Genomic DNA, 25,783 nt, shown 5'->3' on the forward strand with positions numbered 1-25,783 from the left:
GCCGCACCGTGAGCTGACAGTTGAACTCAGCACCCAAACCTATGCACTCATCTACCGGGGCTTCGGCATCTTCCCTCTAAACCCACCTTCTTTTCCACACTCGTCGCCCTGGACGCTCTCGTAAGGCCCGCCGGAGGCCCCTGGCGGCTCTGGCCTGGACCTGACGGTCCCGCCACAGGGTGACGGGAATCCTATTCACACGCTGGCTCTGCTGCTGCAGAGCTGTGTGCCCAGGAAAGAGGCAACTGTTTCTGAACGTTCCTTGAGGCACAGCCATACCATGTCCTGCTCTGCAGTGGTGACAGATGAGCCCTGAAGTCCTGGTTCCCTCTCTTGCCGGGACATCACTGTTCATCTTACACCACTTCTTTTATCTATAGAGAAACCTCCTATCTCCTAGGATGCAAAGGCTACATGAGATAACATATGTAAAGTGCTTAGTATGTGCATACAGCAGGTGCTTAAAAGTGGTAGCTATTACTGATCTCTGGGTCCCTATTGACTAATTCCATGAGTATATTTCATGTTCCTCCTAAACTATTAATAACCTTGTCTACATCTCACACAGAAGGCCTTTGTGAACTTTAGGGGTTTTAAAGACCCTGCACGAAGAGGCCAAGTTCAAACCTTTGCTGAGCAGGAAGAGCAGGCACACGCCAGTCCTCCTCCCCGACTCGGACTGGCCTCGCAGCCCGAATGCTCTACTGATGGAGCAGAGGCCAAGGAAACCCACCAGTGGAGAGAACATCAAGGAGCTCACTACGTCCCCGACGGTCTCTAGTTCTAGGCTCTTCCCCAGGCCGTCACCTTACTTTCTTTCTACGTCTACCAACCAACCAATTCTAGTTTTCTCGGACCATTTATAAAAAAGCAAGTTTTTCATAAGACAAGTTTTCCAGAGACGTGAAGGTGGCATTTATGTTCTTCTGAGGCTCCTCGGTGTAGATTATGGACCCCAAAGCTTTCAGAGGCTCCACGTATAGAACGGAACCTCCTCTTACCTGGCTCTGTCCAGGGTGAAAGTCCTCAGCAAGGGAAGACTCTGTCTGAGACAGACCGGGGGACGCCGTGGAGTCCCCAGAGGTGCTGGTGACCAGCTCCCCCAGAGCATCGACCTGTCTCCTCAAGCTGTGTAAGGTGCCCTCCGTCTGCCGCTTCCCCTTACTCAGCACTTCCGCTTGCTTGGACATACAGTGTCGGAGCTGGGCCTGAAAGTGTTACGGGGAGATTGAGGGTTTTCACAGAAGCCACGCACCTGAACTACTAGTAGCTTCCTCATGCTTAACACCTGACGGGCGAATCTGACTGTTATACAGTAGGAATGGCTGTTGGAAATGCTCTCATCGTTAAGAAAAAAAGAAATGTGGGGGGAGGGGGCTGGTGGCTACTCTCAGTGCACATAAAACTTGTACTGTTCTGTGTGGTTATTAACAGGGCCTTTCTTTTTTTTTTTAATGTTGGGGGGTAAGGGCAGAGGGACAGAGAGAATCGAGCAGGTTCTGTGCCCAGCACTAAGCCCCACGTGGGGCTCGATCCCACAACCCTGGGGTCATGAGTTGAGCCAAAATTAAGAGTCAGAAGTTTGACGGAGTCACCCAGGCGCCCCCGCCTGGGCCTTAGCTCAGCCTGCTCTCTCCACAGTAACAACGCTCGCAGTCTCTGCATCCCTGGCCTCCCCGTTAAACTAGCCCCTCGTCTCTCTCTCTTCCGCCCAGACTTAGCAGAAGACGGGTTATACTTGACATCTTCAGGGTCCCTCGCGGTGTGTTCAGTCCTCACCCCACACTACGTGCCGGCTCGCTCCTGGGCTGTTTCCTTGCAAGGATCCTCTCTCTCCAGGGCTACCGCAGTCCTGACACTACTTTCTGTGACGATGTTCTGTGTCTGTGCTGCCCGGCATCGCAGCACTAGCCATGTGTGGCTACTGAGTCACCAGAAGTGTGACAATTGCAGAACTCAATTTTTAACCTGATTTAATTATAATTACTCTGAATGGCCACACGTGAGAGGAGGACCTCCACTCCCCCACACGGTGCAGGGCTCCTTCTCAGCCCAAAGACATCCTGTCCTCCCGTCTGTCTCCCTCCCGTTTCCCACCTCCCGCATCTACCCTGACCCCCAAATCTTTCCGTCAACACTGGCGGCTAACTCCGAGACTCTTCAGCTCCCTACGGAGAGAGCAGCCCTGAATGCCAGTCACCCTCCCGCCTGACACCCACGCCTACCTTTCCGGTACTCCCAGGCTTTCCCCCAACCACCGGCCCGGGAGCCGGTTTTGGTTCATCATTTGCTTCTCTATTTTCTGTCCCAAGTACTTGGGTTCTGCTGAAGAACCACAATTTCCTGGTAGGAATACTGACCCTGCCACTTACTAGCTGTGTGTTGCCGACTTCTGTGAGCCCCGACCACGTAACCCAGAGAGCTGCGGATGCGGTCACGGAGGCAGTGACAGCAGCGCGTGCAGGGACCCCATTTCCCCTGCCCTCCTCCACGCACCAAGTATCTCACACTGGACTGTGGTAAAGGGCGACCCGGCAGGGCACCCGGCTGGTTCAGCCGGATAAGGGACCAACTCCTGACTTCGGCTCGGGTCATGATTCCGGGTCGTGGCGTCGAGCCCGGCACTGGGCTCCGCGCTGAGCATGGAGCCTGCTTGAGAGTCTCTCTCTTTCGCCCTCGGCCCCTCCCCCATTTGCACACGTGCCTGCTCTCTCTCTACAACAAAAGATGGACAGAAATGACAAACAGTGAAGGGCGACCTTGAGGCGATCTTCGCGGTGGCGCAGCTTCTCTCGGAGCGCCTCCCCACGCCAGTGCTCGTCCTTGTCCAGAGGGAGAGGGAAGCGTCAGTCCCCGAACGCCACCAGCCTTCCTCCGCCCCCGGCCCCGGCCCCGCTCTTATCTGGGGAGAGGGAGGGACCAAATCCTCCTCCTAGAGTCCAGAAATCAGCGGGATAAACCCTTACCATGATGTGAATCTGGGAAAAATTCAGTTTTTCTTCAAAAGGTGATGGCCTCTGACTCACGGTGAATGGGAAATTCTCTTTCAAGCTTTCCAACCCGCCTTCTAGGTTTTCATTCCTTTTCCAAATCGCCTCCAGATCTGCTGGCAGTTCTGGAAGAAACTGGTTGAGATTCTTCAGGCTGGCTCTGATTTCATCTTTCACCTCAGATTTAAGTGATCTCATTTCCTCACTGATTTCGATTTGTCTTCTCTCCAAATCCTTTTGGTTGGTCATCTAAAGGGTGAGAGTCAAATACCATCGAGTAAGGTCTGGGACTTACCTGCAACTGAACTGTGTAATGCGTCAAGTATTTCTGGAACTTTCCATCTGCAGAATTAGGCTCTCCCAGTCTCGGCGTGAACGGCTCTCAGCCTGGGTACGTGACCGGATGGCAGAGCTTTCTCCCGGGGGTCACTTCTTGCCAGATCGCTGGGGACCTGGGTCTCCTAGACTCGTTTCTGCCAGGAAATCTAACATTTCAGCACAGTTTGTTGGGACATGATAACATTTCAGGCTGAAGGGCTACTGTTTTTCTTTCAAAAGACCTAGCATAAGAAGCTTGCCGCACGTAAGGGGATTGGAGCAGTAGTTTTGAACATATGTGTTTTCTGTAGAGGTGCATTTCTCAATTCTAAGACTCGAAAAACAGATTTAACTTAACAGACATTCTCATAATCGGCTTTTCACAAGGTCCACAAAGAAATGCTCCCATTCAAAGAGCTACTTGAGAAGCAGAATCTGAGCCCGACGGGGAGCGAGCGGGCCTGGCGCGCCCCCCCCCCCCCCCCCCCCCCCCCCCCCCCCCCCCCCCCCCCCCCCCCCCCCCCCCCCCCCCCCCCCCCCCCCCCCCCCCCGGCCTCGCCCGCGCACCTGGCTCCTGAGCTCCGCGTACTCGCGCTGCATCTGGCTGAGCTCCTTCATCAGGCGCCTGGCCCGCTCGTGGTTGTCCTGGGCCACCTGTTCAATTGTCGCCATCTCCTTCTGCATGCAGCTGTTCTCCTGCTTTTGCTCCTGCCACAGGAGGAGGAAGATGACCCCGGGGCCCGGCACACAGACCGGTGCGTCACTGCCACACACGCTCCTTCGGTCACTTCACTTCCCATCTGGGCTCCAGCTGTCTGGTGGGGGTGGCGCCACCTGCCTTCTCCGGCAGCTGCGGCAGAGCTGGGGGCAGGGCCTGTCAGCCCCAAGTCGGAATCCTGGGTCTGCAATGGCACCTGTGATGCTACGGGACTTCCCTTCCCTGAGCCTCCACGGACCGTATGCACCTCATCACAGTCATCCAGAGGGTGGAAATTTACAGTCATGCTGCCGGTCGCTAGCTGTCACCCTCTGGAAGCAACACACCCATTCACACAACAGGGCGACATCGACCCTCCAGAGGAAACGACCCGTTCCTGTGATGGTCTCTACTCCCGCCTGCCGGCCTCCACCCGCCGCGAGCTGTTCGGGGCTCCTGGTTTGGGCCTCCCACATTTTTATCCTAAGTGGAGTCTAGGATACAAGCATGCTAGACTGAACTCGATGAGGTGAAGCTGATGCTGACTGGACGGGGCAGGACAAGGCCGGTGAGCACTGACTGCGGCCCGACAAACGCGTCTTCAGAAGCAGCCTTCCTCCCCAGGCCCCTCCCCAACCCCCCTGCGGAGAAGACTCTCTGCGCTGCAGTGACACTGTCTGTCCATGTGCCCATCTTTCCAGCCAGACACGCTCCTCGAGGCCTGCGGCTCAAATCAGACACAGAGACACCAAAACAACGTTGGGTCAGGCTGGGTTTACCGGCCGTTACTTTTTCTCTGCACGGAAGCAGTGTTTCAGTCTAAAGACTGAAGTGCATGGTTTCCGCATGAGCGGCCAGGGCCTCGGGGACTCACCAGAAGGTTCCTCTCCAGCTGGCTCCGCTGGACCCTGAGTGCCTCCTTCAGGCTGGCGACCTGCTTCTCGGCTTTCTTCCTTTCTGTCAAGAACTGGTTCCGCAGGAGGCTGAAGTCGGCCCTCATCGAGTCCGCCTCTTTCTGCAGAGTCTGTAGCTCACCTGACCTTTCCGTTAGTTGCTGCTCCCGTTCTGAAAGCTGTCGTTCTGGAACAAGCATTTTTGGTAGGTTAGCCGGAGGCCCTGGGCTGGCTGTGGGCGGGCAGTGTAATGACATGTCACCCACTCAGCCATCACTGAGTCTTCCACGTTCCCCCCTGACCCACATCAGAGGCCGGGATGAAGGTGCCTCCTGACATCCCTGGGTCCTGGGGGGCTGGACCCCGACGAGTGACAGACGGCTACTGTGTTCCCTTTGAGTGTCAGGGAGCAGTGAGGATGCACGGCCGTCAGGAGGTGCAGGAGACCCGGACACAAGGCTGAAGTGGTTTTTATCGAGCTGCAGGGAGGCGTAGGGCAAGGCGCGCGGGGCCTGGAGCCGCACGAGCCCCGCCTTGTACGGGGGCCACCCCCTTCCTGGCCTGCGATGAGAATCGAGTGTGCGGACGCCAAGTACGTGATGGGCCCTCCGTAAATACTGTGTATGAAAATGTCTGACCTTTAAAATTGGTTTTTCTAATCACGCTCTTTGGAGGAACACCCTGTCCAGATCTCACGTTTCTCACGTCTGGTGCGGTCAGAGGCAGCCCATCTGGGAAGTTTCGTTGTCACCATGCGATGGTTGGGTCGGCACGCATCAAGGGTTGCCGGGGAAAAAGGCCACTAACCCTCTCACTGAGTTCACTCGGGGAGAGCACCATTTCCTGAACATTATTAAACCCTGAAGCCTAGGGAAAGAATCATTTACTGACGTGGGAACAGTCAGTCACCCTGAACTTGCACCTCGACGTCTCTGAGATATGGCTCAGGCGAGCGCCAACAGCCCCCAAAGCAAACACCTGTGTTTTGGTACCATTCACTGTGTCAGACTGAGACAGAAATGGGATGTTAATACTGTTTTTTGACTGGTTGAGAGCAATGTTTCCAAATGGAACAGTGTTCCCAAAGCTCAGAACAGCGCACTACTTCACAGAAAGCCCGAGTGCCTTCTGGACCCTCTGCCCGAGCGTCTCGCCCCTGAGGCAGCATTCTGGAGGAAGGCACCGCGGTAAAGCACCAAGACCTGACAGCCTCAGCGTCAGCCCCGTGTCCCTGCGCCCGGTGTCCTCTCTCTCAGGACCCCAGGGGGCATCTCCTTCCCGCCGCACTCCTCCCGACGCCCTTCCGGGCCGGGGCCGGGCCGGGGCCTCCCCGACACACGTCGCAGGACCGCCATGCTGGCGGGTACGCACTGGCCTGGGAGAGCGCCTTCTCCAGGGTCTCGCTGCACCGCTCCTCTTCCTTCAAAACCCGGACGCGCTCCTCCGCCGCCAGCACCTTGGTGAGCACCTGCTCCAGCTCGCTCTTCTGCTCCGATAATTCCTTTTCCAGCTGTTGCTGCTGCGCCTTCAGAGTCCCTTTACTGGCTTCTAACTTCTTTTCTTCACATTCGGTCTCTTTCTGGAGTTTCTGAAACATCTTAACAGAGAACAACCTTAGTCACAAAATAACAACACAGTGTCCCCGATGAGGGAATCTTCACCGGCGCTAGACAGGTTCGAGTCCAAGAGAAAGCAGCAAACAGCAAACAGTGACGGCGGGGACGGGGAACTACTGGGCCGGCATGTGAGGTGGGGTTCACGCAGCAAATGGCACGCGTGGCCCTCAGGATTCTCTACGGGCGTGATGTTCTGCGGTCGTAATGGCCCACAAATATTAACGCCGAGAGAGTCAGGGCGCTGGTGTGAAGGCTTCCCCGGTTACACAGGGCGGTGACGGGGAGCTAGTCCTACAGGGGACCCCTCATAGCTTCTGCCAGGGAAAAACGCACACGAGTGACAAAGCGTGTCCTTTTCTGTCACGTCACAAATGTGTAGTACCATTTCTTGTTGGGCCAGCTTCGCCTTGTTTTCTTCAACCTGCTTTTGAAGCTCCTGAAGCTGCTGCTGCTTGGTCTCCCCTTCTTTCTGGCAGTTTTCCACGTTCTCCCTCCACTCGCCGACGTCCTTCCGGAGCCTGGCCTGCTCACTGAGCAGCACGTCCTTCTGTGTGGTGGCGCGAAGCAGGTCCTTGGTGTGAGAGAACAAACGGACGCTACTAACAAAGCCATCCGGTCCAGGGCTGCCCAGCGGCCCTCCTGGCACCAACCAGGTCTGACGGGGTGAGAGGCATCTTGGAAGTCCCACGTCCTCTAACACCTCAACAAACTCATTTAAGGCCTCCAAAGTGCAACCTAATCATCAGCTTTCCTCCTCTTAGTGTCTAAAAAGTAAGACGACAGAAGATGCCGGAACCCTGAGAGACCTAGTTCTTCTGAACTTTAGTTGCTTTGTCACTGAGGTGGGAATAAACAACACCCACCTCACAAGACTGCTAAGAAGATTAAGGCGAGCTGTGAATAAGGCTGAATTCTTCTTGATAATAAACCTAAAGTCATGGTTTTGTTACTATTTGAAATATTTATGTGGGTTAAAAACTCAGGAAAACAGTAACTTCTTTCTGTGAAGAATCCAAATTAAACATTTCTTTTCAAAATGTTTATTTTGAAGGGGGAGAGAGAAAGAGAGAGTGTGAGCAGGGAAGGGGCACAGAGAGGGAAAGAGAATCCCAAGGAGGCTCTGTGCTGTCAGCACAGAGCCCGAGATGGGGCTCGATCTCACGAACTGTGAGATCATGACCTGAGCACGATTAAGAGTCGGATGCTCAACTGACCGAGCCACCCAGGTGCCCCTCAAATTAAACATTTTTGAAAAAGTTACATTTCTAACAACACAGAAAATACTCATTAGAGCCCATGTAGGGATTTTTTTAAGGATGGGATACTTTCATTTGAAGCTTTCTACATCTTCGAAACAGAATCCTTAATGTAGATGGAAGGATTTAGATGTCTAATTGAACTCCTAATCTACGTGGTGGAAACCGAAGCCCAGAACTTGCCTGAGGTTCTCTGAAACTTAAGTGACAGCACTGTTCTCGCAGGACAGCGCTCAGTTACCTCTCAGAAGCCTGTCAGAAGCAGAAGGTCAAGAGTCAGCTCTCCCGGACATCTGGCAAGATGGGAGGCCCATGTGCAGCTCAGCATGACCGAATCCACGCCCAGCCTCTGGGGCACAGATGACAGGGATCCTTCTGGTGCCTGAAGCCCCCCAGAGGGGTCGCTGAAGGGCCGGGCTCTGGGCTGGCCACCACCCTACTTACTGCCTTTGAGTAACACTTACAATAAAGGAGAAAATCACCGCCCTGCACCAGTAGTTGTGTGTGTCTGGGTTTCTATTATATAAATGGCCGCATGGGATCGACTGGTGTGACAAGGAACTAACCTACTTGATTTGTCTGTTATCTGCAACAGGGGTCCGCGTGCCTTCAGGACAGTGCTAGAGGATCCGCATTTGTTACCAACCTGTTTGGCTAGGTTCAAATGGTCTTCGACTTCAGCTAGTTCTTCCTGTAGTGCGTTTACTGCTTCTTGTTTCTCTACACAAATAAGATTTATATAAAATGAATACATTCATATGCATGGTCCAAATCCCCACCAGCCCCCCAAACAAAGTGGAGGTGAACATACACGCAGCTCTGTTAAATGTATGGCTATGCCACACCACCTTCCTACGAGGTCAGAAGGGAGACGTGCATAGCCTACAGCTGGGCTCACAGGTCAGGCTTTTAAAGACTTACGTCTCCAAAACCTCACGGTAAAAAAAGCTTACAGACAATGCCTAGTGTTGATGATGTGCAGGGCTTAAAAACGAATACGTTCTACAATGCTGGCAGGAATGTAAATTTGATACAACCTTAAAGGGAGACAATTTGGAACAGATTTTATACCTATACTGGCTTTGTCACTTACTAGCTGTAGTCACTTCTCACGTGAGTAAGTCACAAGGAAACTAAGCTTTCCTCATCTATAAGTGGGTGAAAGAGTTTCTGTCTCATAAAAATGTTTCCAGGATTAAATGAAAACAATGCATATAAAATAGCTGCATCGTGTCTAACAGTAAGTGCTCAACAAGTACGTTGTTAGCTAGAATGACTTAGTAACTTCCAATCGTGGATATTTACAAAGATTTGGTAATAAAGACACTATCTGCATTTTTTTGGTTGTTTGTTTTAAAACTATACACACACATCCGCATCCCAAGAAAAAATCTGGAAAGATATTCACTGAACTGTTAACAGGAATTCCCCCTTAAGGTGTTTATTTCATCTTTTTGCTTATGTTTTTAAATTGTTCTTTAAGGAACATGAACTAGTTTGTTAAGCGGCTCTACTGAGACGGAAGCCACACGCCATGCCTTTCACTTGTTTAAAGTATGCAACTCAACGGCTTTAAGTATATTCACGGAGTTGCGCAAACACCACCACAATCTAATTTTAGAACATTTCTGTCACTTCCAAAATAAACCCCATGCCGGCTAGGAGTTTTTCTAGAACGAGAAAAGCAGACAATGAACAGGAGCGGCAAGCAGCGGGAACGCGCGCGTCCCTCTGCCACCGCCTACCTCGGAGCTGCTGCTGCGTTGCCGCCACGTCTCTGTGCAGCGAGAGCTTCTCCCTGTGCAGTCGGTCCAGCTCCTGCTGCAGGTTTCTGACATCTGATTCCAGCTTCTCGAAGGTTGCCTGCTCCGTTTTGCTATTCTCCTCCGCAGCTGCTAAAACCCTGCCGTACAGCAAAGGCAGACTATCAGACGTAGAACGTTCAAGCACACACCAGACACAACCGAGGCAGAGCGTGATGCCCTCACAGTGCAGTTACGGACATGAATGATCGTAAATCTTAACAAAACTGAAGGCTCTTCACCTACTTTTCAAAAGACATCTTGTTTTCCGCTTTCCGTTTGGAAAAGGGACTCTCTAAACTGAAGTTTTGTAAACATCAGGGATGAAAACAAGGATAGCACCAAAAATCTGGCGATTAAAACAGATCACTAGCTTCTGATCAGTGACAAAGCAGGAAACATAATTGTATTTGTAATAAGATTTGTCCAAAAGAAAGACGGGCGTGAGCACGCCTTCTTCTACATGAACAAGTCCTATCGTAGGGGCTTGCTTTTGTCTGGCTTCTCCCTGAGCGTAGTCACTGAGAGTCACTCACGTCCTGTGCAGTAACACCAAATTCCCTTTTCATTGCTGCCTAGTATTCCACGGGATGGGTGTACTAGAACTGGTCTATGCATTCACCAGCAGATGGGACTTTTAGGTTGTTTCCAGGTTTGGGCTGTTGCAAGTAGAGCGACCATGACCATCAATGCCTGTCCTTCTTTGTACAAACACACGCTCTCTCTTCTCCTGAAGAAGAATCTAGGAGTGGAATGGCTAGCCCTTCTGGTAGGTGTATGTTAGAGTTTCCAAAATAACTCTGAAACCATTCTCCAAAATGGCCTAACATTTTACACTCCCACCATCTGTATATGAAAATTCCATGCGAACATTTGGTATGGTGAATGTTTAGTTTTAGCCCTTCTAATAGGTATGTAATGATAGCTCATTGTGGTTTTAATTTACATTTTCTGCGGGGCCTGCATGATGCAGTCAATTAAGTGTCTGACTTTTGTAGAATTTTTATTTTGTTCGTGTATGTATTTTGAGACAGAGAGAGAGGGAGAACACTCAGGGAAGGGGCAGAGAGTGAGGGAAAGTGAGTAAATCCCAAGCAGGCTCTGCATTGACAGCCCAGAGCCAATGCAGGGCTCAAACTTATGAGTTTAATAAACTCATAAAATCAGGAGTTGGACGCTGAACCAGCTGAGCCATGCAGGCACCCTTGCCGACTCCTGATCTCAGCTCAGATCATGATGTCACAGCATGTGAGTTCAAGCCGCGTGTCAGGCTCTGTGCTGATGGGGTGAAGTCTGCTTGGGATTCTGTCTCTCCTCCTCTCTGCCCCTCCCCCACTCGTACACCCACTTGCTCTCTCTCAAAATAAATAAAGCTTTAAGAATATGGACTTTCCTATTGGCTAATGATGTTGAGCATCTTTTTATGTGTTTATTTGCCATCCATTCATCTTAAGTAAAATGTCTTTTCAAGCCTTTTTCCCCTTTAAAAAACACTGGGCTGTTCGTTTTCTAATTATTGAGCTATGAGAGCTCTTTAAGATATATGTTCTGGGTACAAGTAATTTTTTTTAAGGGAAGAGGATTTTTTTTTTTTTGAGAGAGAGAGAGAACATCTGCGTGAGCAGGTGTGGAGAGAGAGGGAAAGACAGAATTCCAAGCAGGCTCCGTACTGTCAGCGTGGAGCGTGATGCGGGGTTGGAACTCACGAACCCCGAGAGCATGACCTGAGCTGAAATCAGGAGTCGGACGCTTACCGGACCGAGCCCTGCAGGCACCCTGAGTACAAGTCCTGCAACGAATACGTGGTTGCTGTGGCTCCTCTCCGGGGCTGGGGTAGCTCTTTTCACTGTCTTCACAGTGTCTCTTGAGGAGAAGATTTAAATTCTGATGAAGTCCAATTTTACCAATTTATTCTTTTTTGGATCATGCTTTTGGTGTCATACCTAGGAAATCCTGCCTAACCCAAGGTCACAGAGGTGTTTTCCCCGTTTTCTCCTAGAGGTTTTATATTTAGGTTTCACATTGATGTTTATGGCCCTTTTGGGGATAATGTCTATGTACAGCATGGATGTGGGCTGAGGTTCATTTTGCGGGGTTTGGATATACAACTGGTTCAGCAGCAGTCTTTGAAAAGTCCGTCTTTTCTCTACTGAAAATGATGCCTTTGCATCTCGGTCAAACTCGGTGGTCCACACATCCGTGTGTTCACTTCTGGACTCAGTTCTGTCCCATGGACTCTATCTTTCTACCAGTACGACAGTGTTCTGATCACTGTGGCTCTGTGTGGGGTCTTGAAATCACGCGGTGTCAGCTCTGAACTTTTGTTCTTTTTCAGAGGTGTTTTGGTGTCCTATCTAAAAAGTTTTAGATTCTCTTCTACGTCCAGCCTTTGCATTTTCTGCATGAATTTCAGAACCAGACTCTCAATTTCTATTTTAAAACCATGTTGCAATTTTGACTGATTGTTTTGAATCTAAAGACCAATTTGAGGAGAATGGAATCTTAACAATCCTGTCTGGCTACCCACAGACAGGCAGCTCTCTCCATTTACTTGTATCTTCCAGCATGTGTTCTTTTCCTTATACACACACACACACACAACAGGTTATTTAAAAAAGTGCTTTGGGGTTGGAAAAAAAAAGCCTAATAGGAAATTCACCCAGAAATGGTATTGATGACCTGTACTGTGACACTGAGTTTGTAGAGTATTTTTTTTTCCTTTTCTCTACTTTCCACTCTTTTTAAAATTGCATGTTTATTATGCTTTAGCCTTAGAAGAGACCTTGTAGGCTGTTTTTTTTCTCTCACCGTTTGGTCTGGGCCAACTTCTTTTCCCAGCTGTCACAGTTTTCTTCAAGATCTTCCTTTTCTTTGCTCAAAGATTCCACACAGGACTGTAGCGCTCGGGTCTCGGCAGTTATCCGCTCTATTTCCCGTCTGTCCCTCTCAAGGACCTGCTTCTGCCACTCGATTTCCCCTTTCTGTCGCAGGGCCGTCTGCTGCAGATTCTCTAACTCCAGCCTCTCCTAGATTGGATAGAAGGGGACTCACACGTGCCCAACAAGGAAGACCGCAGTCGGCAGAGGGTAAAGCAGCTTTGTTTATTACCTCCAGCACCTCGACCTGAGTCTTCTCTAACTCAGACACCTTTTGGTTGTGTTGTAGCTTCAAACCTTGCAGCTCACTGTTTTCAAGTTGCAGCATGTCCAGAATATTCTTTAGTTCTAGAGGAACAGAACATGGTCCGTGCTGTTAAATGAAATTCGAAGCACTTACAAAATGAAACAGAAAATAGTGTATTTTCTTGATACAAGAAATAACAGGTCATCAAAACATACCTGTTTTGTGAATTAATGGAGCTAACTATATTTTAATTTAAAAAAAAATCTTTAAAATCTTGCTAAACATTAATTTGTTAAATGTTGTTAAAATTTAACAAAAAACATTAACAAAGATCTAGTTCTAAGAGCAAGCACCCCATCTAAATGAATTTTAATCAAAATAAATAAGAAAAACTTCAAAATAACAGGAGTTGAAATTCAGATAATAATTTTTTATATTTCAAAATACAGATTTTTAAATATTAACTCTCTTTTTTGATTATAACATATTTGGTCACTATAGAAAGTTTCAAGAAAAAAGCAAAAAAAAAAAAAAGAAAGAAAGAAAGAAAAGAAAACCCAGCATTATCCCACTATCCAAATATGATCACTACTGCAATAGTATCCAGATATACTTCCTTCCAGGAGCATGCACACAAACGTGCGTGCACACACGCACATTTTCAAAATAAACTGGGACTGCTCTATATTCAGTTTTTAATCTATTTTTTCAGTCTTCCCATCGGCATTTTTGCATGCCCTTCAATGTTTAAAATATAGCTTTTAACTTGGCCATGGTTCCAAATTTTGTCGTTATAAATTTTGCTGTAAGTAACCAACTCAGCCAGCTTACTCTGTGAAGCAAGGAAATACTTACTTACTAAATAAATAAACAAGTACAGTATCGCTGTGATGTGCATGAATGCTTGCCCTCTTGCAGGAACTAGAAATGAGCGAAATGGGTGAACAGGTATGAATGTTCAGTCCTCAAACACTGGAGGATCGGTCCAACTTCTTCTATCGACAGCCTGTAACTGCCCTTCCTTCTCCACACCCTGGTCAGCAACGATTAAGACTATTTTGCTTCTAAATAAACTTTATCAACTTGAATGGCAAAAATATCATACCCCTCTTATCATACTGCTTTTCTTCATAACTTTAAAAGAAGTTTACTTCACTTTTCGTATTCTTCCTATGATCTGGAATAGACACCTTTCCGAACTCTGAATTTGAATGACTGTTTTCCTTTAAACTTACCAGTTTTATGTTTAGACGTCTGCCCTAAAACTACCTGAAGATTTTCTTCCTCTTTCTCAATTTCCTGCTTTATGAGTGCAAGCTGAGTTTTTTTTTCACTGATCTGGACATTGAGTTCTCCTTTCTGAAAACTCAGTTCTTCCAGAAGAGATTTTACTTCCTGTGCCAAAAAAAAAAAAAAAAAAAGTCAACTCCCCTCTACAAAATTATGAATGGAAATTATACTGAAATCAGTTTTGTTATTAACCATCTCATTTCACAAAAATTCTAATTTGGAAACAGGTTCTATTTTGCCTTTTATGTCAGGAACAGCACTATATTTTATTTTACACTAACATATTTCTGTATAACAGAGGTAAGGAAGTCACATATTACCTTCATTTAAAATGCATAAACAGTACTTACTACATGCAAGGCAATGTGTCACAGAAGGAAAAGGCTGCCTCTGATACAGCTCCTGCCCTCAAGAGGCTGAGCACCTTGGGGGAAGTCAGCAAGGAGCATAAACCCGATCATGAAAGGCTCTGCTGCCCTAGGAAACGTGCAGAGTGCCTCCAAACTCAGTACAGAGAAATTCCCTCCAAGGTAAAGGAAAAGTCAGGAAAGTCGTCTTAGTGGCATGAAGCCAAACCATGAAAACTGGTTAGATCTGGACATTCCCCCCAAAAAATTCCTGGAGAAGAAATGGCATGAGAAAGGCACTGAGGCTGAGAACCTTGGGGACGTCCACAAGCTACTATGGGAGGGCTCCCCATGCAGCCACAGCCTGGACACCAAGCAGCACATCCAACTGATGTTGCAGAGGGTTCACGAGTCAGGAATTTACAGTTGTGTCTGGAGGGAAATCTAATTAAAATATAGATAAATCTAGAACATCACCCTCGGATTCTGAAGAAAACCTGGTGAAAGACACACCCTGATATGATTGCACTTCTCAGTGACTTCGGTTTCTCCCAGTCTCAGCGCCTCCTGGAGGTCAGCTCTGGCCTGGACCATGCTTCCCTGAAGTAGATGCAGCTCCTCCTTCTTCTGCCCCAACTCTCTGTCCAAGCCGGCCAGCTCCTGCTGCTGGTCCGACACCTGCGTTCAAGAAAAAAGAAGAAAGCAAAGCTGGACAACATTCGCGCTCGTTGTGACGGCGAACGTCCAGTCCAGCTAACGGCAGTGGGGGAAATTAGGGACCAGCCTACTTGTAATTACCCCAGCTACATGAGTCAGGAGGGCCAGGCTGGGGTACAGGCATCGGACGCCTAAATAAAGATCTGGAGTCCACAAACATAAAAACACTCAAGTCATAGAAAAAACAACAATATGACAATAATGATTATCCCTCAGGTCATGGTTTTCAAAACACCTGCATGTCTATACCTTATTCCATTACCTTGGCAATGGAAGTCCGCCAGGATTTTAAAAATGTATTCATTTCGTAAATTTAAAAATTACAACTTTAAGGACAGTGCACACTTTTTTATGTAAAAAGCAGAAAATGCAGACGTGCAAACGCAAGAAAACAGAAAATATTCATCTCCGCTGATCAGATGACTGCTTTTGTACTTTGATATAGACCAAAAATACAAGCACGAGTGATCGTAAACACATTTACCATAAATGATCTCAGGGTGTATCCTGGTTCTTTTTCTTAAGGAAAAAAATTTTTAATGTTTATTTAGTTTTGAGAGAGACAGAGACACAGAGTGTGAGCAGGGGAGGGACAGAGGGAAAGGGAGGCACAGAATCAGAAGCAGGCTCTAGGCTCTGAGCTGTCAGCACAGAGCCCGACGCAGGGCTCGAACTCATGGCCCATGAGATCATGACCTGAGCCAAAGTTAAATGTTTAACAGACTGAGCCACTCAGGCACCTCAGAGTATATCCTGTTTTGAGACTCACCTCTTTTATTCGATAATATATTCTATTTATTCTATTGAGTTGTGATTCAAATTTAGGTTGGACTCTACTTTTAATCACTAGGACAGACAGCCTCATTTGTGCTTTACTAATAATTTTGTATTTTTCCGTCTTTTCTACAGTGAAACATGTACTACTTTTTTTAATCAGAACAGAGATGCAGGTTTCAAAGCAGCAAGACCTGGGCTGTCGAGGCGTTGGTTGCCGTACCTGGCCTTTCAGCTTTTCCAGCTCAGCCTTCTTGGCCTGCAGGAGGGTCTCTGACTCCTCCAGGACATGCAGGTGGTGCTCCTCACTGCGTTGTGCGGCCTCCACGTCCTCCTGCAGTTTCTGCAGCCTACGGACAGCAGCAGCACTAGCACAGGCCCGAGGGAAGGCTGAGCCCCGAGAGCGGGCGCGCAGCACAAGCCCCCGGGCCCTGCAGGGCCTCCACTTACTCTCCTGTCAGCATCTCCCTCTTCTTGTTCAGACACTGGAAGTCTGAGTCTTTTGCTGCAACGACTTTGTTTATTTCTTTCAAAGTTTCTTCCTGCTCCATTCTGTGCTGCTCCAAACCCTTTGTGTCAGCCTGCAGTAACCTAAAACACAGCGCTTTATTCTCCAAGGGCCCTCAGCCCTAGCCTGGTTATTCATCTTCAGGCAGTTACTACCCCCTTAGCGCCAAACCGTTCATTCCCCCCCTTGGATAGGGCATGAGCCGAGAGGGACTCCGCCTACCTGAGCTGCTGGTCAGCTTTGACGAGGTTAATGGCCGTTTCCTGGGCTCTCCTTTCTAACTCCTCAGCATCTTTTTCGACTTGCAATAGATTTCTCTTGGCATCAGAGAACTTCTCAACAGCATCTTTTGTCTAAAAAAGACACTGTCGTTAGAAGCAATTCAATTATCACACTCTCTCTGGCAGCTCTTAGCAGAAACGACAAGGCCACAGAGGAAGACTGATAAAAATGTGCATTCACTTTGACTCTCCACGAATTTCAGGAAAGAATTCAGGAGTAAAAACTGACTACACAAAAATGCTCACTATGTACTGAAATACGACTTGACAAGTAATAGATGAAGTGATAATGCATCAACACAACGGCGTACTGGGTAGCCTTTAAGATGACAGTTATAGCAACGTGGAAGAATGTGAATGATATTACGTTGGCTGAAAAAAATAAAATAAAATGGCACGTGCACTCTAAGAGCAACTGGGTGAGATGAGTTCCGCCCACGACGACAGAAAGGCTGTGCACAAAGAAACAGTCACTTGAGGGTGGTGACGCCGTGAATGATCTTTGTACTTGAAAATAATCCGTATACTCTTATGCCATCTCATTCAATTAGAAATACCTCCCCAGTTAAGTGACAACAAGCTGATTTTACCAACACGCCCTCCTCACAGAGATCATCCCTGTACTCTGGATACGGTCATGTTAAATAAGACCCTCTTCATCGAAGATGAATGAATAGTGTCTGAGACACACAAACATTAAGTACTCTTGTGAAGGACTTAAGATTCCTCCTGTACAAGATTTGGCAAAAACAGATTACTTTTTTTTCTTTTCAAAAACAGATTTTTTTTTTTATCAACTTGGTTTCCTTTTTCTGTCTAAAATAAGAGGTTTAAAGCAAGGCCACCAAAGGTCCAAAAACACTGCCTGCTTTGCACTTCATTGAGCAGCGACTCCCCTTCGGGCCCAGTCCGCAGGCTCGGGAGCCGCACTGACGTCCCAGGCTTGTTAGACTCGCGCCTGCCTCTCCCGCGCGGCCGCCAACCGGCTGGCGGGCTCCCCAACGGCTAGATGGCTCACCACGCGCCCTGGCTTCGCCAGCTTCGTCAGCAGAGGGCTGGACAAAATGCGCTACGTGCTCCGGAAAGTCACGTTTCTAAGTAGTGTCCTATCGCTTTCTATGTTAGGTTTTAACACGTCTGGCATCTCCCTTGCAAAATGCACCACCTTCTTTCCCGCCCGTCCTCCTTAGCAAGTTGCCCCCCGCCCCGAGTCATTCTGGGAGGACAAAGGGGGAGGGCTTGCTAGCCGCAGTTCACTTACTATTTCTGCCTGCTACGGGTATCACCTTTCTTTTATATACCAGCGATAAAGTCTCCGCTAGTCCTGCTCACGCCTATGTTCTCTCACAACCGTCTAACATGTGACAGAAGAAGGCCCGTGATCAGCTGATCATCTGAAAAGACTCCGGGATGTTTTTCCATTCTTATTAAAGCCATAACTCACAGAACACCTTTAATAAATCCTTGGTTTCAGTTCCTGGGTTTCAGATTTCTATTCATTTAAATCCATCCATGTTGAAATAACAACATAGATACAGCAGTTTCTGAGGTGCTCCATGTGGTTATGGGACTTTTTTACCCTGGAATTCTCCTCAAACTAAGAAAGCTCTCTTGGCAGGGCACCTGGGAGGCTCAGTCAGTTAAACGTCCAACTTCAGCTCAGGTCATCATCTCACGGTTCGTGGGTTTGAGCCCCATGTCAGGCTCTGTGCTGACAGCTCAGACCCTAGAGCCTGCTTGTGATTCTGTCTCTCCCTTTCTCTCCACCCCTTCCCAACTCATGCTCCCTCTTTCAAAAATAAATAAAACATAAAAGAAACAAAAGCAAGCAAGCAAGCTCTCTTGGTGGGGCAGATCTTTAGCTATGTGGCCCTGGGCCCGCTACCAGCCTCTCTGAGCTACACCTGTGAACTGGGCTAACCACCACCGTTCCGGGTTGCCGGGAAAGGTAAATGAAGCAATATTCATAAAACAGCCAATGTGTGGCCACAGCAGGGGCCCAATAGAGTTGGGGCTCCTTTTTCTCTTCGATTTCTTTCTGTGTTGTAGTCACAAGAACACTACCTCACCAAAAAATACTTGATTCTCTATCATCAACTTGGAGAACAAATACCAGGAAGAAGTCTTCCGAGATCCACTGTTGCTTTTAGATGGACAGAACACTGACCTATTTAATACCCAGAGATATCAGAGCCCAAATAATTTAAAGACACACACAGGATAAGGAAGTAGGATGCGTTAGGAACGGACTGATTTCAGCAGTTTTCAGCGTTACTTCTAACTCTTCCTGAACAGCCTAGGTATGCTTTGCCTGAACTGACAGGTGAGGGGAACAAAGCAGGCAGTTAGGTGGCTTGCCCAAATCCTCCCAGCTCCTAAACTAGCAGAGCGCGGCCTGGAACCCGACTGTCTGCCGAGGGCGACCACGTTCTTATCACGTTTTCCTTCTAGTCTCGCATGCGGCCGCAGTAAGCTGCCTCAGCCCAAACCACAGCAGAACATACTTTCTCCTTCGTGTGCGAAAGTTCACTTTCGGCCTCGGCCAGCAGCCGGTCGGCTTCCCTGAGCTCCGCTCGACGTTTTAGAAGGGTCTTCTCGATGCACTCAATTTCATCCACAATATCTTCATGGTGTTTGAGTGACTTCTCTATTTCTAGTTCGCTCATAAGACTCTCAACATTTCCATCCAGGAAGTCTCTAAAAAAATCGTATACACACGTATTAAGAGTCTTTAAATGTAGACAATATAGACACGTATAGCCTGATAAAAAGATGTAGGATGATCTTCTAATTTCAGATGAGAAAGCATGCAAAAGACATGTGTTCAAGGCCTGTGTTTACCCTTTTGTTCAACACAGCACGCTGTCCTGTCGACAGTAAGCGCACGATGTGTGCAAAGTATGATGCAGTTGTTTTATCTTTCTTGATTATTATTTTTTTGGTCAACACTTGGGCCAAGACAATGTTGGTATTTCATTCTTCTATGGTATTAAAAGAAAACAAAGCACTTCCATAACAGTCATCCATCCCCCAAATCTGCCTTTCAGGCCGCAGCTCACCAACTGCTCCAAAGACTCCCGAAGTTCGTGACTTACTCTGTCCTGCTCGAGTACAATTACAGTAACGAGATTTGACAAACCAGACGGCAAGACACAGAAGTCACTATCTCAAGGCTAACAGGTCAAAATTATTAGAAAATGAAACTATGACAGAAAAACATGAAAATAAATGCACCAACATTTAACACCTCCTTTCTCTTTAAATGAAGGCAAGCATATCCTTTCTTTGGATATTTTCGTGTTATCCAAATTCCTTAAAGTAAGCATTTATTATGCTTTAAGGTTTCAGAAAAGAAGCAGTTACCCCACTGCTGTACCATCCTCCCTCAAAAAACCTCCCGTGAACCTCTCCCCACCGTATGCCTACAGAAGTAATAGGAGCAACCATCCTTGAGACCCTCACACATTTATTCCCTGTCTCCTCTCGGTGTGACCCTAGCTTTTCCCTCCCAGGCCAGTCACACGTGTGCTCCCTGAAGGCAGAGACCATAGCTCACCCCCCCCCGGGACCCCCCACAGATCTCCCTGCAGCCCCGGTGCCTGGGACAGTTTGGCTGACATGACGAAAGCTGGGGATCTGTCATAACTTGTGGACCACCGCATGACATGGGCTTCTACCCATCTGACCCTCTCGGCAGACGCCGCGTTCCTTCCTGGACCCAATGCCAGATGCTGGGGCACGAAGAGGGAGGCCCAGCTACCACCGTCCTGGGCTCCTTACAACATGGTGTGGACACTACTATGCCCAAGGTTGCCAACCCCGAACCGTGGGAACCTGAGGTGAGGAAGGCTTTGTGTAAAAGGGGATCCCTGACCTTCATCTGGAAAGACAGGGTGGAGTTAGACAGGGGGCAAGGAAACCAGGTTAGGCAAGGACAGTATGTGCAAAGGTGGAGAGGCAGGGGAGAGTGTGGTGCTGGGGGAAACCACAGAAAAGCAGGTAGGGCCTGAACACACACTGCGTGTGGGAGAGAAGGCCAAGACGGACAGGCAGGCTCAGACCCGGAGGGCGGTGTATATTGTGACAGGACAGAGTCACACGGGAGAGTGTCTAGCTCGGATCGGCAGCTATGTCCAGGGTGGAATGGAGACAGAGCCTAGACACGGAAGGCCAAAGTAGAAGCTGTTACGACGACCTGGGCGGAGATGACTAAAGGCCAGGGCAGCAGAGATGAAAGAAGGGGACCAGTCTGACGGCTCTTGGTGGACAGTCGTAGGGCCCGGAGAGCAGCTGGAGGTTTGGGAAAGTGAGGAAGAGGAGCTGAGGACACCTGGCCCGTTTTGAGGGGGGGGTAACTGGGGAGGGCTACAAGATCTCCAAGAGGGGCTACAAGAAAAGCTGTTTGGATTACTGGCCAAGAGAACCTGGACTTGCCCTGTACAACCTGGGAGTCGCCCGTGGCTACTACTTTAATTTAAATGAAACTGTATTCCTCAGTTCCCTTGGCCACACTTCAAGTGCTCGATCGGCACACGTGGCTAGTGACGAGTTTCGGACGGCTCGGATTGACTGCATTTCCAAGATCCAGGAAGTTCAATAGGACAGCACTGATTAGGTCGCCTTAATCTCATATTCATCAGAATTATAAAAATGAAACAGCTAATAATAATTACTTTCGTTGTTGGTGTTTCTGGATGGTTCTGTGTAATTCTTCCACTTCATGCTCTAAGTCTTTCTTCTCTCGCAAGAGACCATCGATATTACGCTGCAGCTCTTCCAACTCTCTCACCGGCTGCCGCCTGGATGCTCGCACGCACCGCTCCTGTTTCTCTGGTTTTAAATGCTGCATGAGGTCCTCCAGTCTAGAAACTTCATTCTCCTGAACAAAGAAAAAAAACGCAGTGCTGAGAAACATCACTGGATGTTTCTCTTCTTTCCTGCCAAAAGCTGCAATCGACGGTGCTTCAAGTGCCATCTGTGATGTGAAAATGATGGTAGCTTCTAGACTGCAGTATGAAAACGAAAAATCAAGTCAGGCCAATTTTTTCCACATGCCACAGATGAAACTGATGAAAGAACAGCGCTTTTAACTTCTCTCCTGGTCCTACTATGGTTGACACACATTCACCAAGCACCCTTATGGATAAGCTCTGCCTCCAGAGTTCAGAGTTTGGCAAGTAGCAGAAGAGACAGACACAGGGGTCTCTCTCTAGGCACCTGAAAAGCTGCCCAGAGGGAGAGAATTTTTGCCTGGGTTTTGAAGAATCAAGGAAATGGGGAGGACCTAGCCTGAAGAAATAACGCGTGCCAACACACGGAGGCCTGAGAGGGCATATGAGAAACCACAGAACAGTTGGGGATGGCTGGTGGGTAAGGGCACCAGCCCGAGGAGCGACGGCAGGTCGAGCCGACGGCGCTGCCGGCAACACACGTGCACTGACCCTGGGGACAACGGGAGGGCCTATCGTCCCAACCCCGTGAGCACACACAGGCCCTCTGCAACCAGTCTGACCTACTGCTCCGCACTCAGGGCTTCTAGTCCCTGTTTTCCTCTCAACCTGCTGGGAGGAAAAGGGAAAAGGAAAGAGCTCTAGGCATCTTGAGTGTGAAGGAGGAGTCTGTAATTCATTTTAATTCTTTAGAACCCTACAGTTACAAAAGTAAGCTGGTGATTAGGAAGTAATCATTTCTTGAAATGCAGCCTTAGATAAGAAGAAATACACTAAAAATTTACACAGTTGAGTCAACTATACGGCCTGCAAATAAAGAAATGTTATGCAATGATTCAAATACTGCTTAAAAACATCTGCAAACCCACAGGGAAATGTCTGTAATATTAAGTGGGAAAAAGAATATGAAATGTGTGTATAATAAAGTAAGAATTACGAAAAGGAGACAGACATAATCATGAATCTCACCACCCAGAGATAATCCCCACCACAGCCCTGCTGTCGGCTGCCCCGTCGTGTGCATACACGAGCACATCCATGCATGATGTGCACAGGCACGTACACATGCGTGTGCAAGCACGGGCCCCACTATGTGAGCTCCTGTATGTACACACTAGTATCATACATGTCAACAGAAAATATACAAAAAGCTCTCCAAAAATGGCTCATTTCTGGACTGAAAGTATTTTTGATATCGAATGGTTAAACCAAGCTTGTGAACTGGCCCGTGCCATCACTCCCGTCCAGGAGCAGATTTTAATAAGAGAATGCTTGCTCCATTCTAAACGTCACCTTTACAAACATACTTTGGGACATAATCCCCTTCATAAGTAGCTCAAATCACCACATACACAGCCTTATTCGGTTTCCCGTGGAAGCGGGGTGGACGGGGGCCTCGTGTCTCTCACTTACCAGGTTATGGTGCTCCGGGACGTTGCAATGCAGCACCCCCACAGGGATGAGGGGGACAGAGAAGTTGGGGGGCGGAGGCCCATACACGATGGGGGCCCCGACAGGAGGTGGGCCATACACAACGGTGCCAGGGCTGAGAGGCTGGCTGTTGTTGGGCAGGGGAGGAGGTGGCGCATACAGGGCCATGCCCTGGGGAACGGGAGAACCATCGGGAAACACAGTGTACATCATGTATCCAGAAGGAGGCACAAAGGGGCGGTCCTCACGGTCATCCAGCTCGCTCTCTTCCTGGCTATCTCCTCCACTGTCTGCATCTTGACAGAAATAAACAGAAGAGTGTTTTACCCACACAACTTACTGGGTAAATATGTTTAGTAGAGAACAGGAGTATTCAGGATGAGATCCCCAAGAAGTGGGAGTAAAATTCTGCGAAAAAGGTCAAAAGCAGTTTTGAAAAGGTCAAAATAGGGATTCGTATTATTTTCAGAGACCGATACTTGAGTTTTTCTTAGGCCTGTCTGTAGAGTTGCTTTTCTCGGTCTTTAATTCATTCATTTATTTGGCAGCCATCTGAGTGTCTGCCTCAGGCTGCATAAAGTCAGACGCAGAGAGTGTGCGGGGACACCGCGGCTCACAAGGGCTACGGCGCCATGCCACGCGGCACTCTCCAAGGTGCTGGTTCCTTACTCAGGTCTACATGCGTCTATCACCGATGATAGATGACCTAGCACACAGCAGGCGCTCAATAAGTAGCTCTTGAATAAACAAATTATCAGAAGGGGACATTCCCATTTTATGGCTTCACAGTCTCAGAGTAGCTAAATAATTTGCCTAGGATCACACAACTGCTTAGTGAAAAAGCAAGGATTTACCCCAAGTTTGACTCTTCCTCCTGGAGCTTTTGAAGACGGACCTAGAACATTTCATTTTAGTCGAACCAATCAATGTCATGACACAAGGAAGTAGGCACCTGCCACGCTCCAGGAGCACAGGCGAAGAAGCTGCTCAGTGGGCCTGGGTAAGGCAAGATGGAGGACGGTCCCTAATGGAGTGTTGTTTGAGGGCCTGAGTCTTGTTGAAGGTTGAGCAGGAGTAGGTTTGGGAGAAAAGGAAGAAGGACATTCTAAACAGAGGTTTAACACATTGTGGCTGGAGGCATTGGGCATGCTGTGACTATCTCAGGCAACTGGATAGGACTGATGTGCAGAACAGCGATGGGAGGTGAGACAAGAGGTCACTGACCGAGGCTGCCGCAAAGAGGGCCTTGCAGTCGAAGCTAAGGAGTGTGGTCTCTGTCTTACGGACTTCAGGGAACCAATAAAAGAAATCCAACTTCCCGTATGTGACTCAACTCACCTCTATTTGAAAACGATTTATGTAGCCCACTCCTGATGGGAGAATACACCCAGTATCCTGAGACAGGAGGAGGCCCACTCGTCTCCTTCCCATCGCGCTGTCCGTGCCGCGGTTTTCTAACAGGGGTTGAGGCCGTGTACTTTAGGCCGACACCAGAGTCCTTGGTGGCCTGAGAACTATAGCTGGAAACCTGAAATACAAGACAGCAAAGCCCACTATTAGAACTGAAAAGGCTGAGCTGGAGAAATGCCAAGGTGGAGATGTAGCAAAGTTGAGAACGAACTGGTTTCTTTTCACAGATCATAACGCTCATTTTTCACAGACAGAAGCGAGACATGATTACATAGGTAAACTGCCTGAGTGTCAGCCTCTCTTCTCCAGTACTTCTCTTTTCTGGTGGTTTCTCCTCTTCTGCCGTGTCCTTGATGGCCCACCAATGAAGGCAATGAAAACCAGTGAATTTTCAAGGCCATCTGGGAGATTAACCTCCTACTATCCTGGGAGCCTGTTGTGGCTGAAAAGCTCCATTCTGCCAACTCTCTCCTTCCCAGGCATAAACAGGTGTACCTTTTGAACCCTCGCCCAGCTTGGCCTTACAATGGTACGAGGTCAAATCTATACAGCGTCCATGCCCAGCCCTGGCTGTCAAGGAGGGTTAGATGTAGACTCTGGTTGAGTCTACACAGCCCTGGGATCCCAGCGTGTCATGGCCATCTCCCCCTGACTGCTGCCTGTCAGCTGATCATAGCAGGATGTCACCCAGTTCCTCTGCTCTGGACGCAGGCTGCATACCGTGCTCTCCTCACGTCCCACGTTCAAGTCCCATGCCCTGACCCTTTTGTCTTTTGAACACCCTCTCAGCGACACTTCTTCTCCTCCAGCTCCACTGCTTTAGTCCTGGCTTCTGTCCCTCACAGAATGAGTTCAAACAGCTCCCTGCTCCCCCCTCCTCGAGCTCACCCACCACAAGTCAGGCCTCCACATTCAGCCCGGTTATTTTCCCTAAACTACAGCTCTGATCATATTATACACATCCTCAATCCCTGAGGCCCCCACAAGTCAGTGTGAGAGATTTTGAGGCCCTATGTAAAAAGCATGAGCCCAATCTACTTTTCCGGACTCACCTTTCACCGTTTCCGCCAATCCTCTAGCCGCACAAGACTACTCAAAAATGGCTAAACCAACTCTCCCCTTCCACACATCTCTTCCCTCCTAACAGCCCATCCCTTGACGGCTAAGTGCTGACTTCGTGACTTTGTGTGAAGCCTTTCTTCCCGAACTTCCCCAATGTGAGGAATCCCTAACCCTTCTCTGAATAGAGCACACAGGTCAAGTCTGTTGTCACATGCATGCCACTGTCTGTAACTGCCCCGGTGTCCCTGTCCCCCCACCAATGCATGAGCCTTTGAGAGTAAGGGCAAGACCATTCCTCATGGCACCCCACTCCACCTAG

General features: G+C 48.6%; 1 protein-coding gene across 1 annotated transcript in view; it reads right to left on the bottom strand.

The window, feature by feature from the left end:
- CNTRL (centriolin) overlaps positions 1 to 25,783 on the bottom strand; it is a 74,601-nt gene that overhangs the window by 981 nt on the left and 47,837 nt on the right. Inside the window, exons 22-41 of the mRNA XM_029919625.1 lie at positions 24,331 to 24,520; positions 22,975 to 23,288; positions 21,286 to 21,491; positions 19,117 to 19,309; positions 16,554 to 16,684; positions 16,274 to 16,414; positions 16,047 to 16,173; positions 14,846 to 15,010; positions 13,931 to 14,090; positions 12,681 to 12,796; positions 12,381 to 12,598; positions 9,516 to 9,673; positions 8,417 to 8,490; positions 6,897 to 7,085; positions 6,270 to 6,495; positions 4,880 to 5,085; positions 3,876 to 4,016; positions 2,967 to 3,239; positions 2,760 to 2,822; positions 1,002 to 1,208 (exon numbers count right to left, since the gene is read on the bottom strand). Coding sequence (XP_029775485.1) covers positions 1,002 to 1,208; positions 2,760 to 2,822; positions 2,967 to 3,239; positions 3,876 to 4,016; positions 4,880 to 5,085; positions 6,270 to 6,495; positions 6,897 to 7,085; positions 8,417 to 8,490; positions 9,516 to 9,673; positions 12,381 to 12,598; positions 12,681 to 12,796; positions 13,931 to 14,090; positions 14,846 to 15,010; positions 16,047 to 16,173; positions 16,274 to 16,414; positions 16,554 to 16,684; positions 19,117 to 19,309; positions 21,286 to 21,491; positions 22,975 to 23,288; positions 24,331 to 24,520 — 3,498 coding nt within the window. The remainder of the gene's footprint in view (positions 1 to 1,001; positions 1,209 to 2,759; positions 2,823 to 2,966; positions 3,240 to 3,875; positions 4,017 to 4,879; positions 5,086 to 6,269; positions 6,496 to 6,896; positions 7,086 to 8,416; positions 8,491 to 9,515; positions 9,674 to 12,380; positions 12,599 to 12,680; positions 12,797 to 13,930; positions 14,091 to 14,845; positions 15,011 to 16,046; positions 16,174 to 16,273; positions 16,415 to 16,553; positions 16,685 to 19,116; positions 19,310 to 21,285; positions 21,492 to 22,974; positions 23,289 to 24,330; positions 24,521 to 25,783) is intronic.

The sequence above is a fragment of the Suricata suricatta genome, chromosome 13 (assembly GCF_006229205.1).
Source record: "Suricata suricatta isolate VVHF042 chromosome 13, meerkat_22Aug2017_6uvM2_HiC, whole genome shotgun sequence".
Taxonomy (NCBI): domain Eukaryota; kingdom Metazoa; phylum Chordata; class Mammalia; order Carnivora; family Herpestidae; genus Suricata; species Suricata suricatta.